The 19,312-nt window shown below is 38.6% G+C and overlaps 1 protein-coding gene across 6 annotated transcripts in view; it reads left to right on the forward strand.

Moving 5' to 3' along the window:
• ERG (ETS transcription factor ERG) overlaps positions 1 to 17,129 on the forward strand; it is a 148,932-nt gene extending 131,803 nt beyond the window's left edge. For 4 of the 6 annotated variants that reach the window (XM_084284052.1, XM_084284051.1, XM_084284054.1 and 1 more), the window contains 5 exons: positions 1,920 to 1,991; positions 9,014 to 9,082; positions 9,448 to 9,504; positions 11,371 to 11,418; positions 14,254 to 17,129. In XM_084284052.1, the coding sequence (XP_084140178.1) occupies positions 1,920 to 1,991; positions 9,014 to 9,082; positions 9,448 to 9,504; positions 11,371 to 11,418; positions 14,254 to 14,774 (767 nt within the window). In that variant the 3' untranslated portion in view covers positions 14,775 to 17,129. Of the gene's footprint in view, positions 1 to 1,919; positions 1,992 to 9,013; positions 9,083 to 9,447; positions 9,505 to 11,370; positions 11,419 to 12,871 lie in introns of all 6 variants that reach the window. The other 2 variants (XM_084284056.1, XM_084284055.1) reach the window with 2 other exon arrangements.
• Positions 17,130 to 19,312: the final 2,183 nt, after the last annotated feature.

Genomic DNA, 19,312 nt, shown 5'->3' on the forward strand with positions numbered 1-19,312 from the left:
GTTGTGTGTGTGTTTCTTGCACATACACACAGAAAAAAAGGTGGGGTCACTTAGGGCCAGATGGTGCAAAATGGTTTCCCCACTGATAATTTCTTGTGTTCTACAAGCTAATGGGGTCCCTAACACATGATAAACTGCAGGCTTGGGGCCTTTGTCTCTGAAAACTTTTCCTCATTCTGTCTTATTTTACTGTCAGATCTATACCATGAATCCCAAAAACGTTGCTGGAGCTCAAAAGTGCAAGCATTTAGGCAGTGCTTGCCTAAATGCTGTGATATATGGGGACCATTTCCCCTCCCATGCAGCATATATTGCAGACTTAATAAAATTGTTATTTAGGCAGCTACCTCATCTCATTTATCAGCTATAATATGTGTTTTGTGTTGGGATCTCCACTAAATTCGATGTTAGAATCTCCACTGTCTGTTCTGAATGTAAAATGATTTTTGTTAGTACTCACACTTCTCTTAAGTTAGCACAGGAAGTATAGAATGTAGGTAGGAGAACAACACAACAAAAGCCTCAAAAATGTGTATTTCAAACTTTAACTTAAAATATTTATGAAAATACATGTAATTCAGAACAAATTTTATCTTTCTCTAGCAGTTGTGCAACAGAGGATGGCATGGAATTGTACATATAATATAGTATGCATATCGATTAAAGTTGTTTGGAATATTGCATGATCATGCCTGAGTGTATTAGTTGCCTACAGTGACCAGAAATAACAATTATTTATGAGAAATGAAAAAGATAATACAAAGGATAAATAAAAAAAAAAAAAAAAAGTAAAATGAAAAATAAAATTAAAAAAAAAAAGGCAATATATCATATTTCACTTAGTTTTTCACTGTGGTAAATAGCAGTGAGTTTCATAGAGAAATGAACTAGATCAGAAGATTTCTCACTGAGATTAGATGTTTGCCATTTGACATAAAGTCCTACTGTGAGCTGTAAGCATTCAGGAAATCCTACCAAAAGCAACAGATTTTTTTTTTTTTCCATTGACTTTGATGGGGTTTGGAATAAGCCTTAAGCCCTTTTTAAAAATAGATGGCCTTTACAGTCTTTTCCATCTTTGGCTGCCCAAATCCTAATTTGCCAAACAGCATCCACATACTGTTATCCAAGTGTCGTTCAACAGTTCCATGTGTTATCTTTTTCTATGTGTGCACTGACAACGCTGTTTTAAAATACAGTTCACCAAAACGAGATTGTCTGCATTTATGCCATTGATCATTGCCACAGGAAAAATTGAATTATTCCATTGGCATTAGAGCTTTGGAGTGGGGTTTTCAAAAGGCCACAAAAGGATTAGGAACAAGTTCCTCATGAAGTCAGGAGTAACTACACAGATAATTCCTTATGACCCTTTTCACAATCCTAGAAATAGCAATTAGAGGTCTGTTGATGTAGAGCAATTTCAGTTCCTGAGATGTGAGATACCATTTTCTATTATCAAGAAATATTTTTAGTGGGGTTTCTGAGGGTCTGACACAGACCCCACCAAGGTCTGTGAGAAGATGCCACTGACATGAATAGGCTTTTTCTGCGGTCTCTGTGGGAAATATGAACTTGTTTGGGAAGTGCATGTTCTTCCAAGCATGAAGAGAAGGCAAAGAAGTCTTATTTCAGAAGATATGAAACAACCTGCCCATGTGGGTGGGGATGTGTGGGGAGGGCAGTAAGGATTTCCTGAACTTGATTCTCTTCCCCTTTAACATTGATTTTACATGGACATGTATCCAGTCATGAGAGGACTTACACAGGTGAAAAGGCTAACAGTATTCATATAACATTCCTAAGGTACAAAATATTCAGAGTCTTCATTTAGACACACTAGAAGAGGGAAAGTATCAATGGAATTAGGGACTGTGAAAATGAATCTTTAGGTGTTATGTCTTCTTCTTTCTCTTTAGGAGGTGCCACTTTTATTTTTCCAAATACATCAGTTTATCCAGAAGCAACACAAAGAATTACAACCAGGCCAGGTATGAAAAATGACAACCTTTTGTACTATTCATTTGATCTCTTGAAGTATCTCTGTCTTTTACTCCTTCTATTTTCTCTTGATAAATGATAGGTTATATTATGTATGTACACACATACTATGTACACCTTTATATATATGTCTGCATATATAACATTGTGTAGAGTAAGATGATTAAATAGAAAAGTTAACATCTGTGTCATCCATTTATCTCTGCCTTTAAAGCAATGAAGTCTAGTGTTCTAGACACCAGAGCTGTGAAGAAGCTCTGAAGAAGCTCTAGAAGACTAGAGCTGTGTTCACTGGTTCTGTTGTGTGATTCCAGTGCAGTCACTTTTCAATGTGCTTTAGCTCCCTGTCTGTGAAATGAGTCAGGAATATCCTCCTTTGTAAGTTGAAATATATTGGGAAAAAGTACTCTAAAATATTTCTCTTGCTCTCTATTTTTTTTTTTTATTTTATACATCTGATCATGAATTTAAGAGACTGAATAAGTAAAAACAAACCACAAGGAAGTTCTTGTTGTTGAGAAGTGTGAGGTCCATGGAAGTATTGTGGGTGTGCTGTTTTGTGAAAGGCTAAAGGGAATAATTACAAAGATGAAGACATTGCTATGAAATAAAAAACTTTCTTTGCATCACCCTTCACAACTAATGATGTTGGAAAACTGCCTTATCTGGACATTTGCTTTTTCAGTAATAAGCATAAAGTATAGTAATACATTGAGGGGAGTTGGAACAAAATACTGAATTTAAAGGAAACCCGTAACTGAGCCAGAGGCATACATCCAAGTGGTCTGAAGGGACATACACTTGAATTGACTGAGCTCTTTTGAAAAGATACTTTCTCTCATTAAAAACTTTGCTTTTCTTTTTAATAATAAATATTTTATTTATGTCTTATCAATGCTGTAGGGCATAACCCAGGAGAGTATATGCAACTAACTATTTTGTGTACATTTATATACAGGTATATATGCCTGTCTGTAGATCTGTTAATGCATAAACAAAAAAAAGATAGATAGGGAAACATTTACCAGACCAACACATGAATAAATCCACCCTGCCCAATTTATAGGTTCTTCTGAAATTCTTCTGCTAGAATTATTCATCTGTAGCAATGCTGTAGTGAATAAAAAGGAAACCACAGATCCAATTTGTATATTTGGCATTTGAATTTCACAAGGAATTTACCAAGATTCCCCACAACTATTTACAATAAAACTTCATTAGCACGTTGTAAGAAACAAAATATTTTAACAAATCAAGAACTGGCCAATTAACCTGCTACCAAGTCTAAAAAGTAAACAGCTTAAATCGTGGGTGCTTTAACATTGCCCGCATTATAAATAGTTAATAGTAATGGGAAAAAAGACACAATAAAATTTGGTATAGACCTTGGAGATAGCATGAGATTTTGACATTACTCAGAACCAAAAATTCCTCCAAAGGATCCATGTGAAGTAGCCCAGAAGTCTTAGTTGAGATAAATGAACTGTCAATATGCTAACAGCTGAAAATACAAGTTGATAAATGCAGTATAAAGCACAAGTTATTTGTATATCTTACTGATCTGAAATTAACCTTCTTCAATCATAAAAGAAGAGCTAAACATAGGCAACTTTATTTATGGCACAATGAAAGCCACCGCTCTAGTTGTTGGCTGAAGTGAAAAAAGTAAACAAATATAGCATATATTTGTTTATATTTGTTTATATTTGTTTATATTTGAGCATAGTGGAGGGTTGCATGGGAAATCTGATTGTACCATTAAATAAACCAACACTGTGGCCTTGTATAGAAAACCATATGAATCATCAAAAAGGTTATTTGCAGAAATGGTGTTTAGAGCAAGCCATGGGAATATGGAAAATCTTTTGAACCTATTGAAAGATATAAAAGTTTGAGATTGTTCAACTCAGGGTCTAGGAATGAAGAATCATGATATAATTATCAAATAGAGTGTCACAGAGTACCTGCTTTGTCTGTTTCCCAGTATTAGAAAAAAAGAATTTTCAGAAGAAGTTAAAAGGAAAGATATTTTCACGAAACATTAAAGCAGATTGTGTCTCTCATGATCACAAGTTGTTGTAGTACCCAAGAGCTTTGAATGGCTTAGAGGAATCTGGACATGAGTATGAATGAGAAGACACATCATAGATGTAGAATCAAATACTAACTATGCAATGTTATACTAGATGCCCAAAGCTGTCAGTAGTTTCCAATGAAAAGGAGCATGCGACATAAGAACAGAGGTACCTGGGTGTCCTATAGCAAATAACCATGACAACTGAGAGGATTTCAGGTGAAGGCTAGAATGTGTCTGTTGTGAAATAATACAATTTTATCGATATATTTCCAGTGGCGTTCAACAAAAATTGGCTTTTCTATCCCAGGAGAAATTCTATGTTTTTAATATATATATATATACATTTTTATCCTAATTTCTGATGGAAAAATAAAATACTAGTTTTCTCTGAAGTAAAAGATATTTTTTTTCAAATCTTTTTAAAATTTGATATTGTGAAACCCTTCCTTTCAGCATTTTTATCAAAATAAAATATCCTGACATCTACAAAACAAAACACTTTATATTAACATTAAACTCATCTTTCTGTATTGATACAATTCCTTGTGAGAATTGTACTTTGGATATAACACGCTTCTATTCTTCTGTGAGAGCTGCTGTATCCTAACTAAGCATTTCCTGCAACAAAATATCAAGTGATTTTTGAAAGAATTATTTTAATTTATCTTTTACAATAGAGATCTGGCAAACATCTTCAAGGTCAGAATGTTCATTTAGAAAGAAAGATTTTTTTTCAGAAATTCAGTTTTATGTCAAGAAACTATTTTACTGAATTATTCCTTGGCTTTCCTTTCTGTTAAACACTACATGTCACCTAGACTGCAAAGAAGCTTTTCCATAACAAATCACATTTCATCGAAGAGCAATAGCAGACTCTCGGGACAATCATTTGATGACATGAAAAAGGTCAAAAACGAGGGTGGGTGGAGGAATAAACAAGGTTAAATTGAATTTGCCAAATCCTGGGATGCAATTTTGGAGAAGGTAATTAAGCATTACCATTGTTAAGGTACTACAATAGCGAATAGGAAATGAGCAATGTTTATAATGAATTACAATAACAAAAGCATATTACTTCAGTCACTTTTACAACAGAACACGAGGTTTCAGCAAGCTGAAAGTAACACAGTGAAGCTATCAGGAGCTCAGGAAGACCTAATATGGGTTTGTCTACGTCTCATCAAACAGAAGCATTCCCATCAAAGATTTGCCCAAGATAAGAACATGTTGTACTAATTTTTCATGAACAAGAACAGATCTGCTTATCTAGGATAGCAACATGTTTATCAAGGTGCAATTCTGAACTAAGAACAAAGTTGGAATTTTGTGCTGTTTCAAGCAAGGCTGATAAGTGGATTTTTCTATTAATGGAGAGGGTGTGGTCAAAAAAAACATTTTATGATATATTAAAAGGCAAAAGTTTTCTCACAGTACTAAATTTGTACCACATGTATTTCAGGTCAGTAAGTGCCACTGAGTACAAGCAGACAGCATCACACAGCCCTCTCAGTGTACAGATATATAAATATTTTAAGGGCGGGAGGAGAGGAGAGGAGAGGAGAGGAGAGGAGAGGAGAGGAGAGGAGAGGAGAGGAGAGGAGAGGAGAGGAGAGGAGAGGAGAGGAGAGGAGAGGAGAGGAGAGGAGAGGAGAGGAGAGGAGAGGAGAGGAGAGGAGAGGAGAGGAGAGGAGAGGAGAGGAGAGGAGAGGAGAGGAGAGGAGAGGAGAGGAGAGGAGAGGAGAGGAGAATACCCACAAGTATGGAAGTATTAGAATGAGTCCAGAGGAGGGCCAAAAATATGATCAAAGAGTTGGAGCTCTTCTCCTCTGAAGCCAGGCTGAGGCAGCTGGGGTTGTTCAGCCTGGAGAAGGGAAGGCTCCAGGAAGATCTTATAGTGGCTTTCCAGTATCTAAAAGGGGCCTACAGGAAAGCTGGGGATGGACTCTTTGTCAGGGGTGTAGTGATAGGACAAGGAGTAATGGCTTTAAATTAGATATAAGGAAGAAATTCTTCACTGTGGGGGTGATGAGGCACTGGAACAGATTTCCCTGGAGAAGCTGAGGATGCCCCATCCTTGGAAGTGTTCAAGGTCTTGTGGGATGGGGCTTTGATCAGCCTGGTCTGGTGGGAGTGTACCTGCCCGTGGCAGGGAGGATGGAATTAAATGATCTTTAAGGTCCCTTCCAACCCAAACCATTCCATGATTCTATTATTCTGTAAGTACCTAGTCTTGTTTAGAAGATCCTGGACTTGTTTGAACCTCCAAACACTGTCCTTCAACTGGCACCATGGCTGAGTTATTCCCTTCTGTACAAGAAGAATTTGGAAAACCCTGGAAAAGTGACTAGAATGCTTCTGAATTTCTGTGAGTTTTCAGGCGATAAGGTTTCTCCAACTGCATCAATTGATAGCAGGTGTTGATCTCAACCTGTCCAGGACATCAATGTGATTCAGTTCCACACCCATTTTCTGCTAAGAGATGAATGCTTGTACAATCTTTTTTTCTCCAAGTATCTGAAAAATGAGACTCTGGAATAGTTCTCAAGAAACCAGGGATAAAAAGGCACTAGTTATTTAAATGCGATACAACGATAAAATGCATATGTCAGCAAAAGCAAAGTTTTTGAAGTGTAAGATTCCAGGAGACAACATGGCTGGGTAGTGCCAGTCTGTTCCTCAGGCCAAACAGACTAAATAAATTACAAGCAATTTGGTTCTGAATTTCATATTACACTTTATTTGCATTTGATATTCCTGCTTATAGTGCTTGGAAATGGACAGAGAGATACATCTGGTGTGCACAGAGCCAGTCTGTGACTGTTTCTTTACTTCCCAATTGCTTTCATTTCCAATAATTTCTAAAATAAAGCACAAGCATTGTTAACAATCATTATTTGCACCACTTTAGTTCTATGATGAGGGTACTGTTACCTTGCTGAAATCATGGGCAGGCTACATAACTCTATGATCTTGGCAACAATTTCAGCTAATGTGTGTAAGCCAGCCATAGAAAAGCACAAGCAACTGCAAAAGATTTCAAAGGGTAAAAAGAATGACTGAATTTCGTGCATATACTTTATCAAGAAAGCTTTTAAGTTCTAGTTCTTTATGAATAAAGCTTTTATGGTTTAGTTTCTTCATTTTATATACTAAACCATTTAACTAAAATAAAAATAATGCATATGTGGAAAAAAAAAAAAAAAAAAAAAAGGAAAAAGGTAAATGAGAATTTAGTTTAGACACATAAAATTAAGCAGCTTGTCCCAAGAAGCGGAAAGGTATATTTAAATAGATGAAGCAGGAAAAACAAAACAAAACAAAACAAAAAGAAACAAACAAAAAAAATCAATCAAACAAAAAATATCGCTTTTTGGAAGAAATAGATAATATGTGGAATATGTGTATATAGCTGTTCTTAACATTTAAGCATGTTCACTATTTTCACATTCTAAGGTTTTAGAGATCTGTGAGGATACTGTGATGTGGGAGGAACTGTGAAAGAAAATTAATTATTAAATTTGAAATGACTGGTAAAAGAGAAATGAGTGAAAATAGTAAAGTGCAACAATTAGTTACTCCAAAAATGCTAGATGATGAGAATTAGACCAGAGGGTGCATCTGGGGAAAAGAGGACTTGCAAGCTTGAGGAAAAATATCAAGGAGAGAGCATGATAAAGTACATGACACCAGTGAGAGCCACTAAGAACAAAAAGAATATATAACAGTAGTTTAGGAGAATCTCCAAAAGACAAAAACAAGACTTGGTTGTTTCCCATGTCCCTGCAGAAAAAGAAACTCTCAAATTCAACCTATAAACTTTGATTAATCTCAAGGGATAACAGGAACAGACTAGTAAAGAATTGCAAAGTAAATCAACTGAAGTCTATCTTCTTAAAATAAAATACTGTTACATACACAGTCTGGAAGGGAATGTCACACAGTTTATTCTTAATCTGAGCTCTGACCTCTTGGGAGACTTTTCCCACAAGGCTCTAGTATAAATTGTCCACACTGCACACTGTGTGTCATTCCTTGGTACCTTTGGCTGAGGAAGGTGTTGCAGGAGCTATCCAATACACAGTTTTAGCAGCAGTTTAGTTTGTTATACTAAGTAGATTGATATAGTTAATTGATTATGATGACAAGAGTCACAATGACTAATCTACTGCATATTTAAGTCGCTAAATCTTAACATAAATCAGGTATCCTTAAAGACTAATATTTCACTCACCAACAAATGTAGTTTGTAGGGATCTCCTGACCTCAAGGAGTAACCTTGAGAGGTGTCCCAGTCCAAAGGGAGATCACTGCTGTGCAGCCTGCTGTTTCAGCAAGGAGTGCTCAGATTAGGCTTTCTCTGACTGCTTGATATCTGTATAAGATAAAGTGATTGGCTTGCAGTCAGACTTAGAATCTTACCATGTTGCTTTCAACCTCTTGATGTAATTTGCCATTTCTGCATGAGGAATTTCAGTGAGTTACCTGTTCAAGGGCTCTTTGTTCATGGTCACGGCCATGATCACCCACCTGGTGTTCTATTATTAATGAGCTGTCCAATTCAGGGAACAGTCATATTGAGGCCTACTGTGGTTCATAAGCCTGACCAATGCTTATGTCAAGTGCAGGAGTTGAACATATCAGTCAGACAAGATGACCAAAGGGAGTACTCTGAGCATTTGGAAATGTTGGACTCTGTAGAGCATTTGTGCCAGATATTTCAGGCATCTAACAATAGGCGCCTCCAAAGAGCAATACAGAAGACAATATGATACTCTTATTTTTAGAAATCATACAGACAATAAAGGGTTTAACAAGGAGTATTCTTCTTATTTCAGTGATTTTTCTAGTCCAACAAATCACCCAGAAATGTGCCTCTTATGGACAGGTAACACTTTATACCATATCTGCATGAAGGACTGTATTTTTCCTTTGCAGATTTGCCTTATGAGCAAGCCAGGAGATCAGCATGGACGAGTCACACCCACCCCACTCCTCAGTCAAAAGGTAAAAAAGATCTGCATATGTCCAGCTTGTGGTCCCAATGCACATCTGTTGCAATCCAGGTATACCCTGAGGTGAACTGATAGCAGCTATCTCAGCTCTCAGCTCAGAAGGACTTATACCTGTGCCTTGTTTGGAAAGACTGTTAGCTGTGTATAGGCAATGCTGGGTGGAGTTACTGGGGCAGTCTCATGTTCCTTGAATGCAGGCTTCATCAAGTCTGTGACCGTATAGTCTCACAAACCTAAATCCTACTGTGACCATCATTCAGTAGTGAACAGCAGGAGTCCTGGGCATGTGGTCTGTCACAGGATTGGAGAAAAACTTCCAGACTGGAAAAATAACTACATGGATTTCTCCATTTTCAGCCACTCAGCCATCATCCTCAACAGTGCCCAAAACAGAAGACCAGCGTCCTCAGTTAGGTGGGTGTCATTTTGTTTGAATTATGCTTGGGTGTGACAGGGTTTGTTGAACATGATCAGAAGGCCATCTCTCTCCTACCAACCAGAAGCCAATTGTAAGATCTAATTCAGTGCACGAATGAGATTTCCAGCTGGTGACGAGTAATTCCCTAGACCTGTGTATGAGCTGGCTCTGCAGCTGGATCTTAGATGGAGTCTCCCATGGCTATTAAAACTTGCTTTTAGTAATGTTTAGTGGCAATGACAATCTTTCAGAGTGAGAAAGCTGTTAAACAAAGTACCTATGTTCAGTTTAGACACACAGCTGGAAGATAAAGATGTCAAAAGAAGATATATTCCACAGTAATTGAAATGCTAGCAGTTGGAAAATATGCATAAACAAAGAGATGAAAGTGGATTATAACACATAGAAACCTATTTGAATTTTACATCCTAAAATCCTGAAATTAAACAGGAAAAAGAGAAGGATTTCCAACCTATCGAGAAACTGTGAGGAGAAAATAGGGGTTTATTGAATTGTAGGCAAGTGTTTCTGCAAGATGGGTGCATTTTGTGGTTTCAAAGCAGCTAATCCTTGGGGTAGGACTTAAGCCCTTACTGTGAAACTAAACTGTAGAACTGTCTTAGATAGGTAGTTAGAAAGCAGTGCAGTCTGAGTCAGTGATGGATTTTGCTAACAACAAAAGGGTAGAAGTAGGAAATACAGGAGATTTGGAGGATATTCTTAGCTCAGAAGACTCTGAGCCTGTTTTTATCACATGGATTTCAAATCATTATTCTGGTTTTTGTTATAGCTGGATAAGACTGTGCACATGACTATGTCTCGTTAACTTACATGCATGCTGCCTGGGAAGTATTAAACTGTTTTTTGCCCAGATAGCATTTTATCTAATCTGGCCTCCCAACCATGAGAATCTTTCCAGAAATATATTGATGATTTATGTAAGTCCTTGGGACCATTAAATGGCTGTGTGTGAGCTGCCCAGATTATTTAAATGTGTAAGAAATGTAACCTGATTTTATTCTTGGCTGTAAAACTGATGGCCATTTGAGAACAGCTGTTCAGAGACGAGACAGCCCAGCAACATGATTGTTATACAGGGACCTACACACTGTACTTGCTGACCATTGCTTTGTCTTTCCTACTTCTGTCACAGTCTTTCCTTTTTCCTGTTGTATTTCAGTTCAGGTCAAAATCAGCTTTCATTTCCACAGGGGATCCTCATTTCCACATGAGGAAGTCATTGAGATGTTATGGGATTTGGAAAACCCCAATTGCAAAGTTGATTCAGGAGATCCCTCACTGGACTGTGATGTTAAAGAAACAACCCAGTCACATTGCCTGGGTTCAGCCATGCCCTCTCTGCCCTCTTTTGGAGTCTGTTTTGGCACAGAAAGAAGTAGCAGTGACAAGGGGAAAGCAAATGTAGCCCCTCAATGAGAGATCATTGTCCTTTCCTCACCCCATCCGTGCCATGGTTAGCAACGGGACTCTGGCCTGTGGGCTCTTGCACATTGCAAGGGTAGATAGTTCCAAAGGGTATCTGTGTATTTGTGTACTTTGTTTAAATGGGAAGCAGAATACCTCTAGACCAAACTTACAGTGTGTCTGAACATTTGTTTTTTCACAGTAATACAGGAAAAAAAAAAAAAGCAAATGCGTATCCTTGCAACTGTTCACTTGCACACCAAATTTTAAGGGAAAATACGCAAATATTGTGATGCAGGGAAAGGAACAACTTTTGCTAGTGTTGGTCCTGCTGTGTCATCAGGTGGCACTCGCTAATCCTCTACAGGGTTAAAAATAGTACTTAAAATACATGACATTATTACGTGATTTAAAATCTTTCTTTCACAATTTTTTAGATCCTTATCAGATTCTTGGACCGACCAGCAGCCGTCTTGCAAATCCAGGTGAGAAGGGGCTTTGCTGATTTAGGAGCTTTTTTCTTCTCTGATAGTGCCACCACTCCCATTTTTAGGCCTGAGTCGGAAGGTGATGTGACAGACTTTGCCATTCTTCAGTATGGCTCAGTGTGAGCTGATGATAGCCAACATGTCACAGGATTGTGTTTCTGAATTACTTAAGAGTGGGATTGAGCTCACAGATGTCAGTCCCACCTTTAAGACACAAACTCAGGTGTCTTAGTGTAGGTGTCTAGATATGAGTTAGGTGTCTTACTTACCATGATAATCATTGGAGATGTAGTTAATATAGATGTTTATCTCATCCTAGAATAGGTGGTTATATTCAGTCAAATGTCTCAGTAGATTCCAGTAACTATATCAATAGGGGTTCACTTCTGTTGCCTAGACATTGGGAGTTTTCTTAGGTGCTGTAAGATATCTCTTCTGGCCTCCAGGTACTCCTCCAGAAGGGCATGTGTCTCTTACTGATGTGTGTCATATATGCCGTAGATTCTGTTAATCCACAATTCAATGACATAATGACCTTGCAAATAAAATATTTTTTGGATGAATAACCCAAACCAACAAATATATATGTGGAAAATGGGAAAGCAGAATCTATTTGCAAAGAATAACTGGATTAGACATGTCAGAAATGTTAGCCCACTCTAAGAGGAAGGTAACTAGGTGCATAATAGACAGGGCCTTGTAGTGTATTTTAGCTGAAGATGAAGATCCTTCCTAGTGAGTTAACTGTGAATTGTGAACTGTGCAGATTTCGCTGTTGCTGCTCTGAGTCCACAGGACACACTGTGGCCATATACCACTGTAATCAAGCACATAATCTGCCACAATAGATTGACATTATTTGTGCCACTTCCTACTTCCCTTTCTTTAACAGCTGAAGGGCGCAGTGCGCTTTTTTCCACATTGTGGGTCTCCTCAACCCCCAGTAATGTTTTACCTTACAACAACAATCTTACAGCCTCTCCAAGAACAAATTTGTCAAAATACTGCTCCATTTCCTTTTGCTTTATCCCAAGTGACATCAAGCACTTCTGTATTAGATAACTTTTTAGACAGTTTTTGTATTGCATAGGAAAGTAGTTAAGTATTAAGAATGGGGCTTTCCCAATGACCTCAAGTGCTAGGTTTCCAGGTAACACAGATCTTAATTGGATTGGAGGAGGGGGCGGGGGGAGGGGGGGGGGGGGAGGCTACCTCCCTTTAATCTGTTTGTAAGTCTCAGGCTTTTACAATTTTGTCAAGTGTGCATTTGGTAGCCTTCACTACTGTGGAAGACACTAAAGTAATCTGGATTGGGATACTTTTTTAACATGTGGGTATGGAATTTCTACACACCATCATTCCTGTGCTTTAACATGTTTTGTGTGTTTATAAATTGGTGGAATTAATCTCTCATTAAAAGGAAATTGACAGCAACCATTTATTTTCATAGGACCATATATTACATTTGGAAGGCAAGTGTTTATGTTAGAACATATGTTGGATTGCTTATTCAAAAATTTGTGTTTTGTCCAGTGCTGAACTGTTTATTGATTTTCAAAGGCTAATCCCCTTGTTATGTTTCGTGTATTAAAACTTGCATGCCTTGCTCATACCATGGATTCTTTTGTTTGTTTGTTTATTTAATGCATGTTAATGGAACAGAAGAAATTCATTAAGGACAGTTTGGATAAATATCATTTAAATGAATATGGGTTTCAGTTGCACTGAAGTATAAACTGCTAATGGATTTCAGATGCTATTCTAGCTTGATATTATAATTTACCGCTATAAGCTTTCTAAAGAAAAGCTTGTTTATTATACCCACATATCTGGTTTGGGAAAAAAAAAGAAACTCAACCAAATCCTGGTCAGAGATGTACTTAGAAGTTAGCATATGCAAGCTGGTTGGCAAATTCTGCTGACATTGTGCTTGTGAAACAGATTGCCTTGCAAGCTGCTTCAGCTGTATTTTGCATCATTTAAGTGCTGCTTTATTAAGAAATGCTAAGCTTTTAACATGAATATCAGTGGCAAGGCCCTTCATGATCTACTTTCAATTGCCTAAAATGGTCAAATTTTATTCCTATAACTGGGCAACACACTTCTGCAAAGTTGACAGCAGACTAATTATTTTCCTTTTAAAATGAAATTGGCAGAGGAGGGAGGAAAAAAAAAAAAAAAAAAAAAAGCCAGTTTTATGTCTTAACTTCAGTAATCGTTTAAACTCTTGTTTGACACAGAACAATGATGAGAATGAATTTTATGGACCTTTTCACTGTTTTTGCAAATGTTTTGCCCTATGGTTGTATGCAGTGCAACAGCAAGCTAATAAGTTTCCGTTCTGCATTTCCCCAAATGCTGCAAATGGGTGATATGGTTTGGCATGAGTCCAGCTTTCTCTAAACTTCTCCATTTTGTGTAGGCTTATTCCATAGCAGAGAACATTTAGTTGCAACATAATGCTGTGAGAACAAGCAAAATGTTACGCAAGTAAAAGCTGTTTGTCCTGAACTTTAGAGATTAGTTTCCTAAATGAGCACTGTATGATTTCCCCATCAATTGTCTACACTGAATGACATTAGGTAACTATTAAATCTCCATGTAATGGCATTCTGCCACCCAGATGAGGGAAAACATGACACATTACCATTATCTCTGCTCTTTAAGATTTCATGAGACAGGGCTAGGAGAAAGGGGACTAGTTAGGGTAAGAAGTAGGAACTGACATTGCAACATTTCCTAATAGGGTCCTATGTGAGAGCCTGAAAGAACTGGTGTCTTAACTTTATTATTCACTAGTCCTGACAATTCCATTCTTTTTTTCCCTAATAGGGAGTGGGCAGATACAGCTATGGCAGTTCCTGCTGGAGCTTCTCTCAGATAGCTCCAACTCCAACTGTATCACCTGGGAGGGCACCAACGGGGAGTTCAAGATGACCGACCCTGATGAAGTGGCTCGGCGCTGGGGGGAGAGGAAAAGCAAGCCTAACATGAACTATGACAAACTCAGCCGTGCACTCCGCTACTACTATGATAAAAATATTATGACTAAGGTTCATGGTAAGCGCTATGCCTACAAATTTGATTTCCATGGAATCGCTCAGGCCCTCCAGCCTCACCCCCCGGAGTCATCCATGTACAAATACCCGTCAGACCTCCCCTACATGAGCTCCTACCATGCACACCCCCAGAAGATGAACTTTGTAGCTCCCCACCCCCCTGCTTTGCCTGTAACCTCATCCAGCTTTTTTGCTGCCCCTAATCCATACTGGAATTCACCAACTGGAGGTATCTACCCCAACACCAGGCTGCCAGCAGCTCATATGCCTTCTCATCTTGGCACCTACTACTAAGTGGGGAAAAAAAAGAAACACCAGAAAAAGGAAACAAAGACACTGCTCACTGGGACACAGTCCCTGATGAGCTGCAATGAACTCTAATGGAGTACATGAATTAAAAGTGCCTAGAGACAAATGATGGTTTGGCTGGGAAAAACACATTTAAAAATAGATGTCAAAAAAGACTTTTTGTAGTAGGGATTTAAAGGAGATACTCATGAAGTATTAAGATACTAAAATGTAATGTATATGGGCATCGACTCTGTGGACCAAACAATAGACTATTGTAGGTAAAAGCATGAAATGATAAGGAAAACCTACAAAAGCTAGTGGTCTTAAAAAGTTGATAAGCTTATGTGTAAAGTTTGATATCTTGCTAATGCAAAACTGGGACTATACTACAGCAATATAAGGATAAGTCTATAGTGACCTAACACAATATATGAATCATTACAAAAGAGGGGGGCGGTAGGGGAAAAAAAGAAAAGAAAGAAAAAAGAAAACTACCTGTATTTAAAAAATAGAAACATATCAACAAAAGGGACTGGTTTAGTGTGGAAGGTGATTTGGAATATAAAGGCATTGTTTTGGTTAAAATCACATGCGTTCCATTCATCAGCGTGTTATCAGCTACTCAAACTGTGAAGACAACCCAAACTTTAGGATTCCTTGACAGTATTACAAGAACCCTGAGCCAAACATTGGAAATGAGAACGTGCTGAAGGGCAAGTGTATGATAGTAGATCAGAGGCCTACACCTGACAGAGGAAGAGGAAAGGAGAAAGAGGAGGACAAAGGCGGTGAGAATGGGAGAAAAGAAACTTCTTCACCAGTAGAGACTGAAGAGACTGAAAACTTAGTAGTGTTGGGACTATGAAGAAATACTTGTTTGGACTTGCGAAACATTTTGCTCAGTATCATACCATTCCCAGTATTACAGGAGGAGCAGACTTGTTTTTAGAATAATAAAAAAGTGAAAAAGGGAAAAGCAGAAGAATTCAGAAATCAGAATATGCATCTCTTTTTTAAAAAAAAGTAAAACTGGAATTGTGTTTTATATTTAAAAGTTACCAGTTAGAACCTCATCATTATTAAGGGGGTTTCTTTTCTATTGGTTAAAGCAAGAGACAACCCTTGACTGCCAAAATCAGAAATCATCTAAGTATTTTTGTTAGGCGGGCGCCAGTTTTTCTTTATTGAGTCGCGAACGCTGTGCGTTTGTCAGAATGAAGTATACAAGTCAATGTTATTTTTTCCTTTTTATATAATTATTATATAACTTATGCATTTATACACTACGAGTTGATCTCGGCCAACCAAAGACACAAAAAGGGACAATCAAAATATTGTGGCCTTGAATTTTAACTCTGTATGCTTAATGTTTACATTATGAACATATTAGTACTTAGAATGCAGAATGTATGTAATAAAATAAGCTTGGCCTAGCATGGCAATTCAGATTGACACGGTAGTTTGTATTTGCATTTGCATTTTCAGTGCCTGACACACCTATCAGAACTTCTTCTCACCAAATTAAATTATGTTAGGCATTTTGTTTTAAAAAATTTTTGTGAAATCTGGCAATCATGAAAATGTAGGAAAAAGTAGCAATGCTTAGCATAAACTAAATGTGGACAGGTGCTATGTATATTCCTTTCCAGACAATTCTGCCAAAATGTTTGCAAACCTTTGTAACAGCATCTTGCCAGTTGTGTCCTAAACTTCTTTTGCCCAGAGACTGCATGCCCAGTTCTTTGACAACTTCATGGCCAAGACTGAAAATGAAGTCTAAAGGAGTCCTTTAAGGAAGAATCCTGTTACCCAGAAATTATCTTTCATTGGCATCAGATTATGCAGCATAATCTCAGCCTGAGATGTACCTTCATACTGACACATACGTTGAATTACTATGCCCCCTTCCTATTAATACATACTGTATCATTATTAGTAAATAAAGTGAATAATGAATAATTTCCATTATTCCTCACTTTAGAATGGAGTGTATAGTAACTTGTTAATTTGTCATTGCAATCCATCTTGGCTGTTTACAAAGGGCAGGATATTTTCTTTCTGTTCTAGATTTAGAGGCTTCCCACACCGTACCCTGGGCCCCAAAACTACATCTGGTGCCTAATGGCATGATTCCTTTTTTTGTTTTGTTTTGTTTTGATTTGTTTTGTTTTGTTTTGTTTTTACCCAACACCAGCTGAAGAACTGGTCTGGAAAATTAACACTGACATTTATGAGTGGTTTTCCACATCAGGCAGTGTTTACTGCAGACACCCCAGTCAGCTTAAACCTCCAACTATATCCCTTTCTTTTGCTGTTGTTTTGTCTTTTTTTAAGACAAAATGGGTGTGGTTTCAGGTTTTATAGTAAGTGTTCTGCAAATCCATTTCACGGAGCATTAATCGGTGCTCTGCAGTGGGAGCCTACTTGCCAGACTCCTGTGTTATGAGTGTCTTGGTGGCAGTTTACAAGAACAGGATTATATTACTAATATTTGAGACCTGAGCAGTGGCATTGTAAGCCTTGTGGTTGTTTGGGAAACAAGCATTGTAAGTCTGTATCTCTTAAAAAATAAAAACTTACTAAAAGGTTAGAAAAATTGAACTCTTGGAAGAGGTTAGTCACTCACTATTTTAGAAAGTTATGACAGGCACACCTCTATGCTGGCTATAAGAATAATAGTTTGCCTTTCAATGGAAATACATCTACAGATGCTTGCTATCTACTTCATGTGTACTTCGAACTCAAAAAATGGTAAGTGCATTGTTGAACCACCTCTAAATTAAACACTTAAAAATCCAGATAAAACAACCATTTTTGTTTAGATTGGACAGAATATGCCTGGAGGCCTTCAAAATATCCCCAGAGCTCACAGAGCTGCCCACAGGATTTCCAGATGGTATTGCTCAACTGCTGTCATATACAATGGCAGTAACATCCTGACATGGAGAGGTAGGGTCCAAGTCTTCACTGGGACAGGGATGGAGGTGGGTGTGATGAAGACCCCTCACAACTGAAGAGCAAGATCCTACAGCAGGCCCCAGGTAACTCACTGGCAAATTAGTCCAGGATGAGGATCTTAGTGCTATACTTACAGCTTGCAGCTTTCTAGGGGCTTTGGAATACCTGGATTTTACAGCTCTCAGGGAGAAGATGGAGAGCCCCTACTGCTGCTAGGGAACTTGGTTAGGGTAGGTTGCCCATCTGCTGGTGGGGTCTCCCTACAGTCCTAGAGCAGCTGCCTCACAGGGTCTGCTTGCTGTGGGGCAAGCACCAGCCCAGTGTCCAAGGGTATTGGCTGAGGCAAAACAGGCAGTGGATCCATGGCAGTGTCTCTGCTCTCTGCTGTTCACTGCCTGCTACCTGATTTGGTCTTGCTAGATGATGATCTTCTTTCATGCCCCCCCCCCCCCCCAAAAAAAAAAAAAAAGAATAAAAAAGAACAGCACAGCCAAAACCAGCCAAAGGTAGACTCTAAAACCTCAGTTGAAAGAGCTGTATCTTTGCCCTTTAAGCACCTGGATGCATGAACAAAATGACCCTGATCAGTCCCCATTTGTACAAGTTGGTCATGCTAATGCCTTTGTTTAAATTAGGACTCCTTTAAAAGTTAGTTATCAGTCAAGTCTCATTCCTTATTACTGCACTCTGTGGACTGCTCTGAAAGCAGCAACTTTATTTTTCCTGAACTTTAGTGATTAATATGTGCTTATCTTTCACCAAGAAATATCCTTCTGTCCAAGAAGCTACACTGTTACATGGAAAGTGATAGTGAAACAAGATCACAGAATCACAGAATTTTCTAGGTTGGAAGAGACCTCAAGGTCATCGAGTCCAACCTCCAACCTAACGCTAACAGCCCTCCACTAAACCATATCCCTAAGCTCTACATCTAAACGTCTTTTGAAGACTTCCAGGGATGGTGACTCCACCACTTCCCTGGGCAACCTGTTCCAGTGCCTCACAACCCTTTCAGTGAAGAAGTTCTTCCTAACATCTAACCTAAAACTCCCCTGGCTCAACTTAAGCCCATTCCCCCTCGTCCTGTCACCAGGCACGTGGGAGAACAGGCCAACCCCCACCTCGCTACAGCCTCCCTTGAGGTACCTAAAAAGAGCGATAAGGTCACCCCTGAGCCTCCTCTTCTCCAGGCTGAACAAGCCCAGCTCCCTCAGCCGCTCCTCGTAGGACTTGTTCTCCAGGCCCCCCACCAGCTTCGTCGCCCTTCTCTGCACCTGCTCAAGCACCTCGATGTCCTTCTTGTAGCGAGGGGCCCAAAACTGAACACAGTACTCGAGGTGCGGCCTCACCAGAGCTGAGTACAGGGGGACGATCACCTCCCTAGCCCTGCTGGTCACGCTGTTCCTGATACAAGCCAGGATGCCGTTGGCCTTCTTGGCTACCTGAGCACACTGCTGGCTCATATTCAGCCGACAAGATTTAAAAGTAAAATCAAGAAGTTCTTATATCATTGCTCTTGACCAAGTTGTTTTCCCTGATATTAAATTAGATTTAGTGAATACACCAAAAATACATTTGAAGGA

Source organism: Netta rufina, assembly GCF_964035555.1.
Source record: "Netta rufina genome assembly, chromosome: 1".
In the NCBI taxonomy this organism is placed as follows: domain Eukaryota; kingdom Metazoa; phylum Chordata; class Aves; order Anseriformes; family Anatidae; genus Netta; species Netta rufina.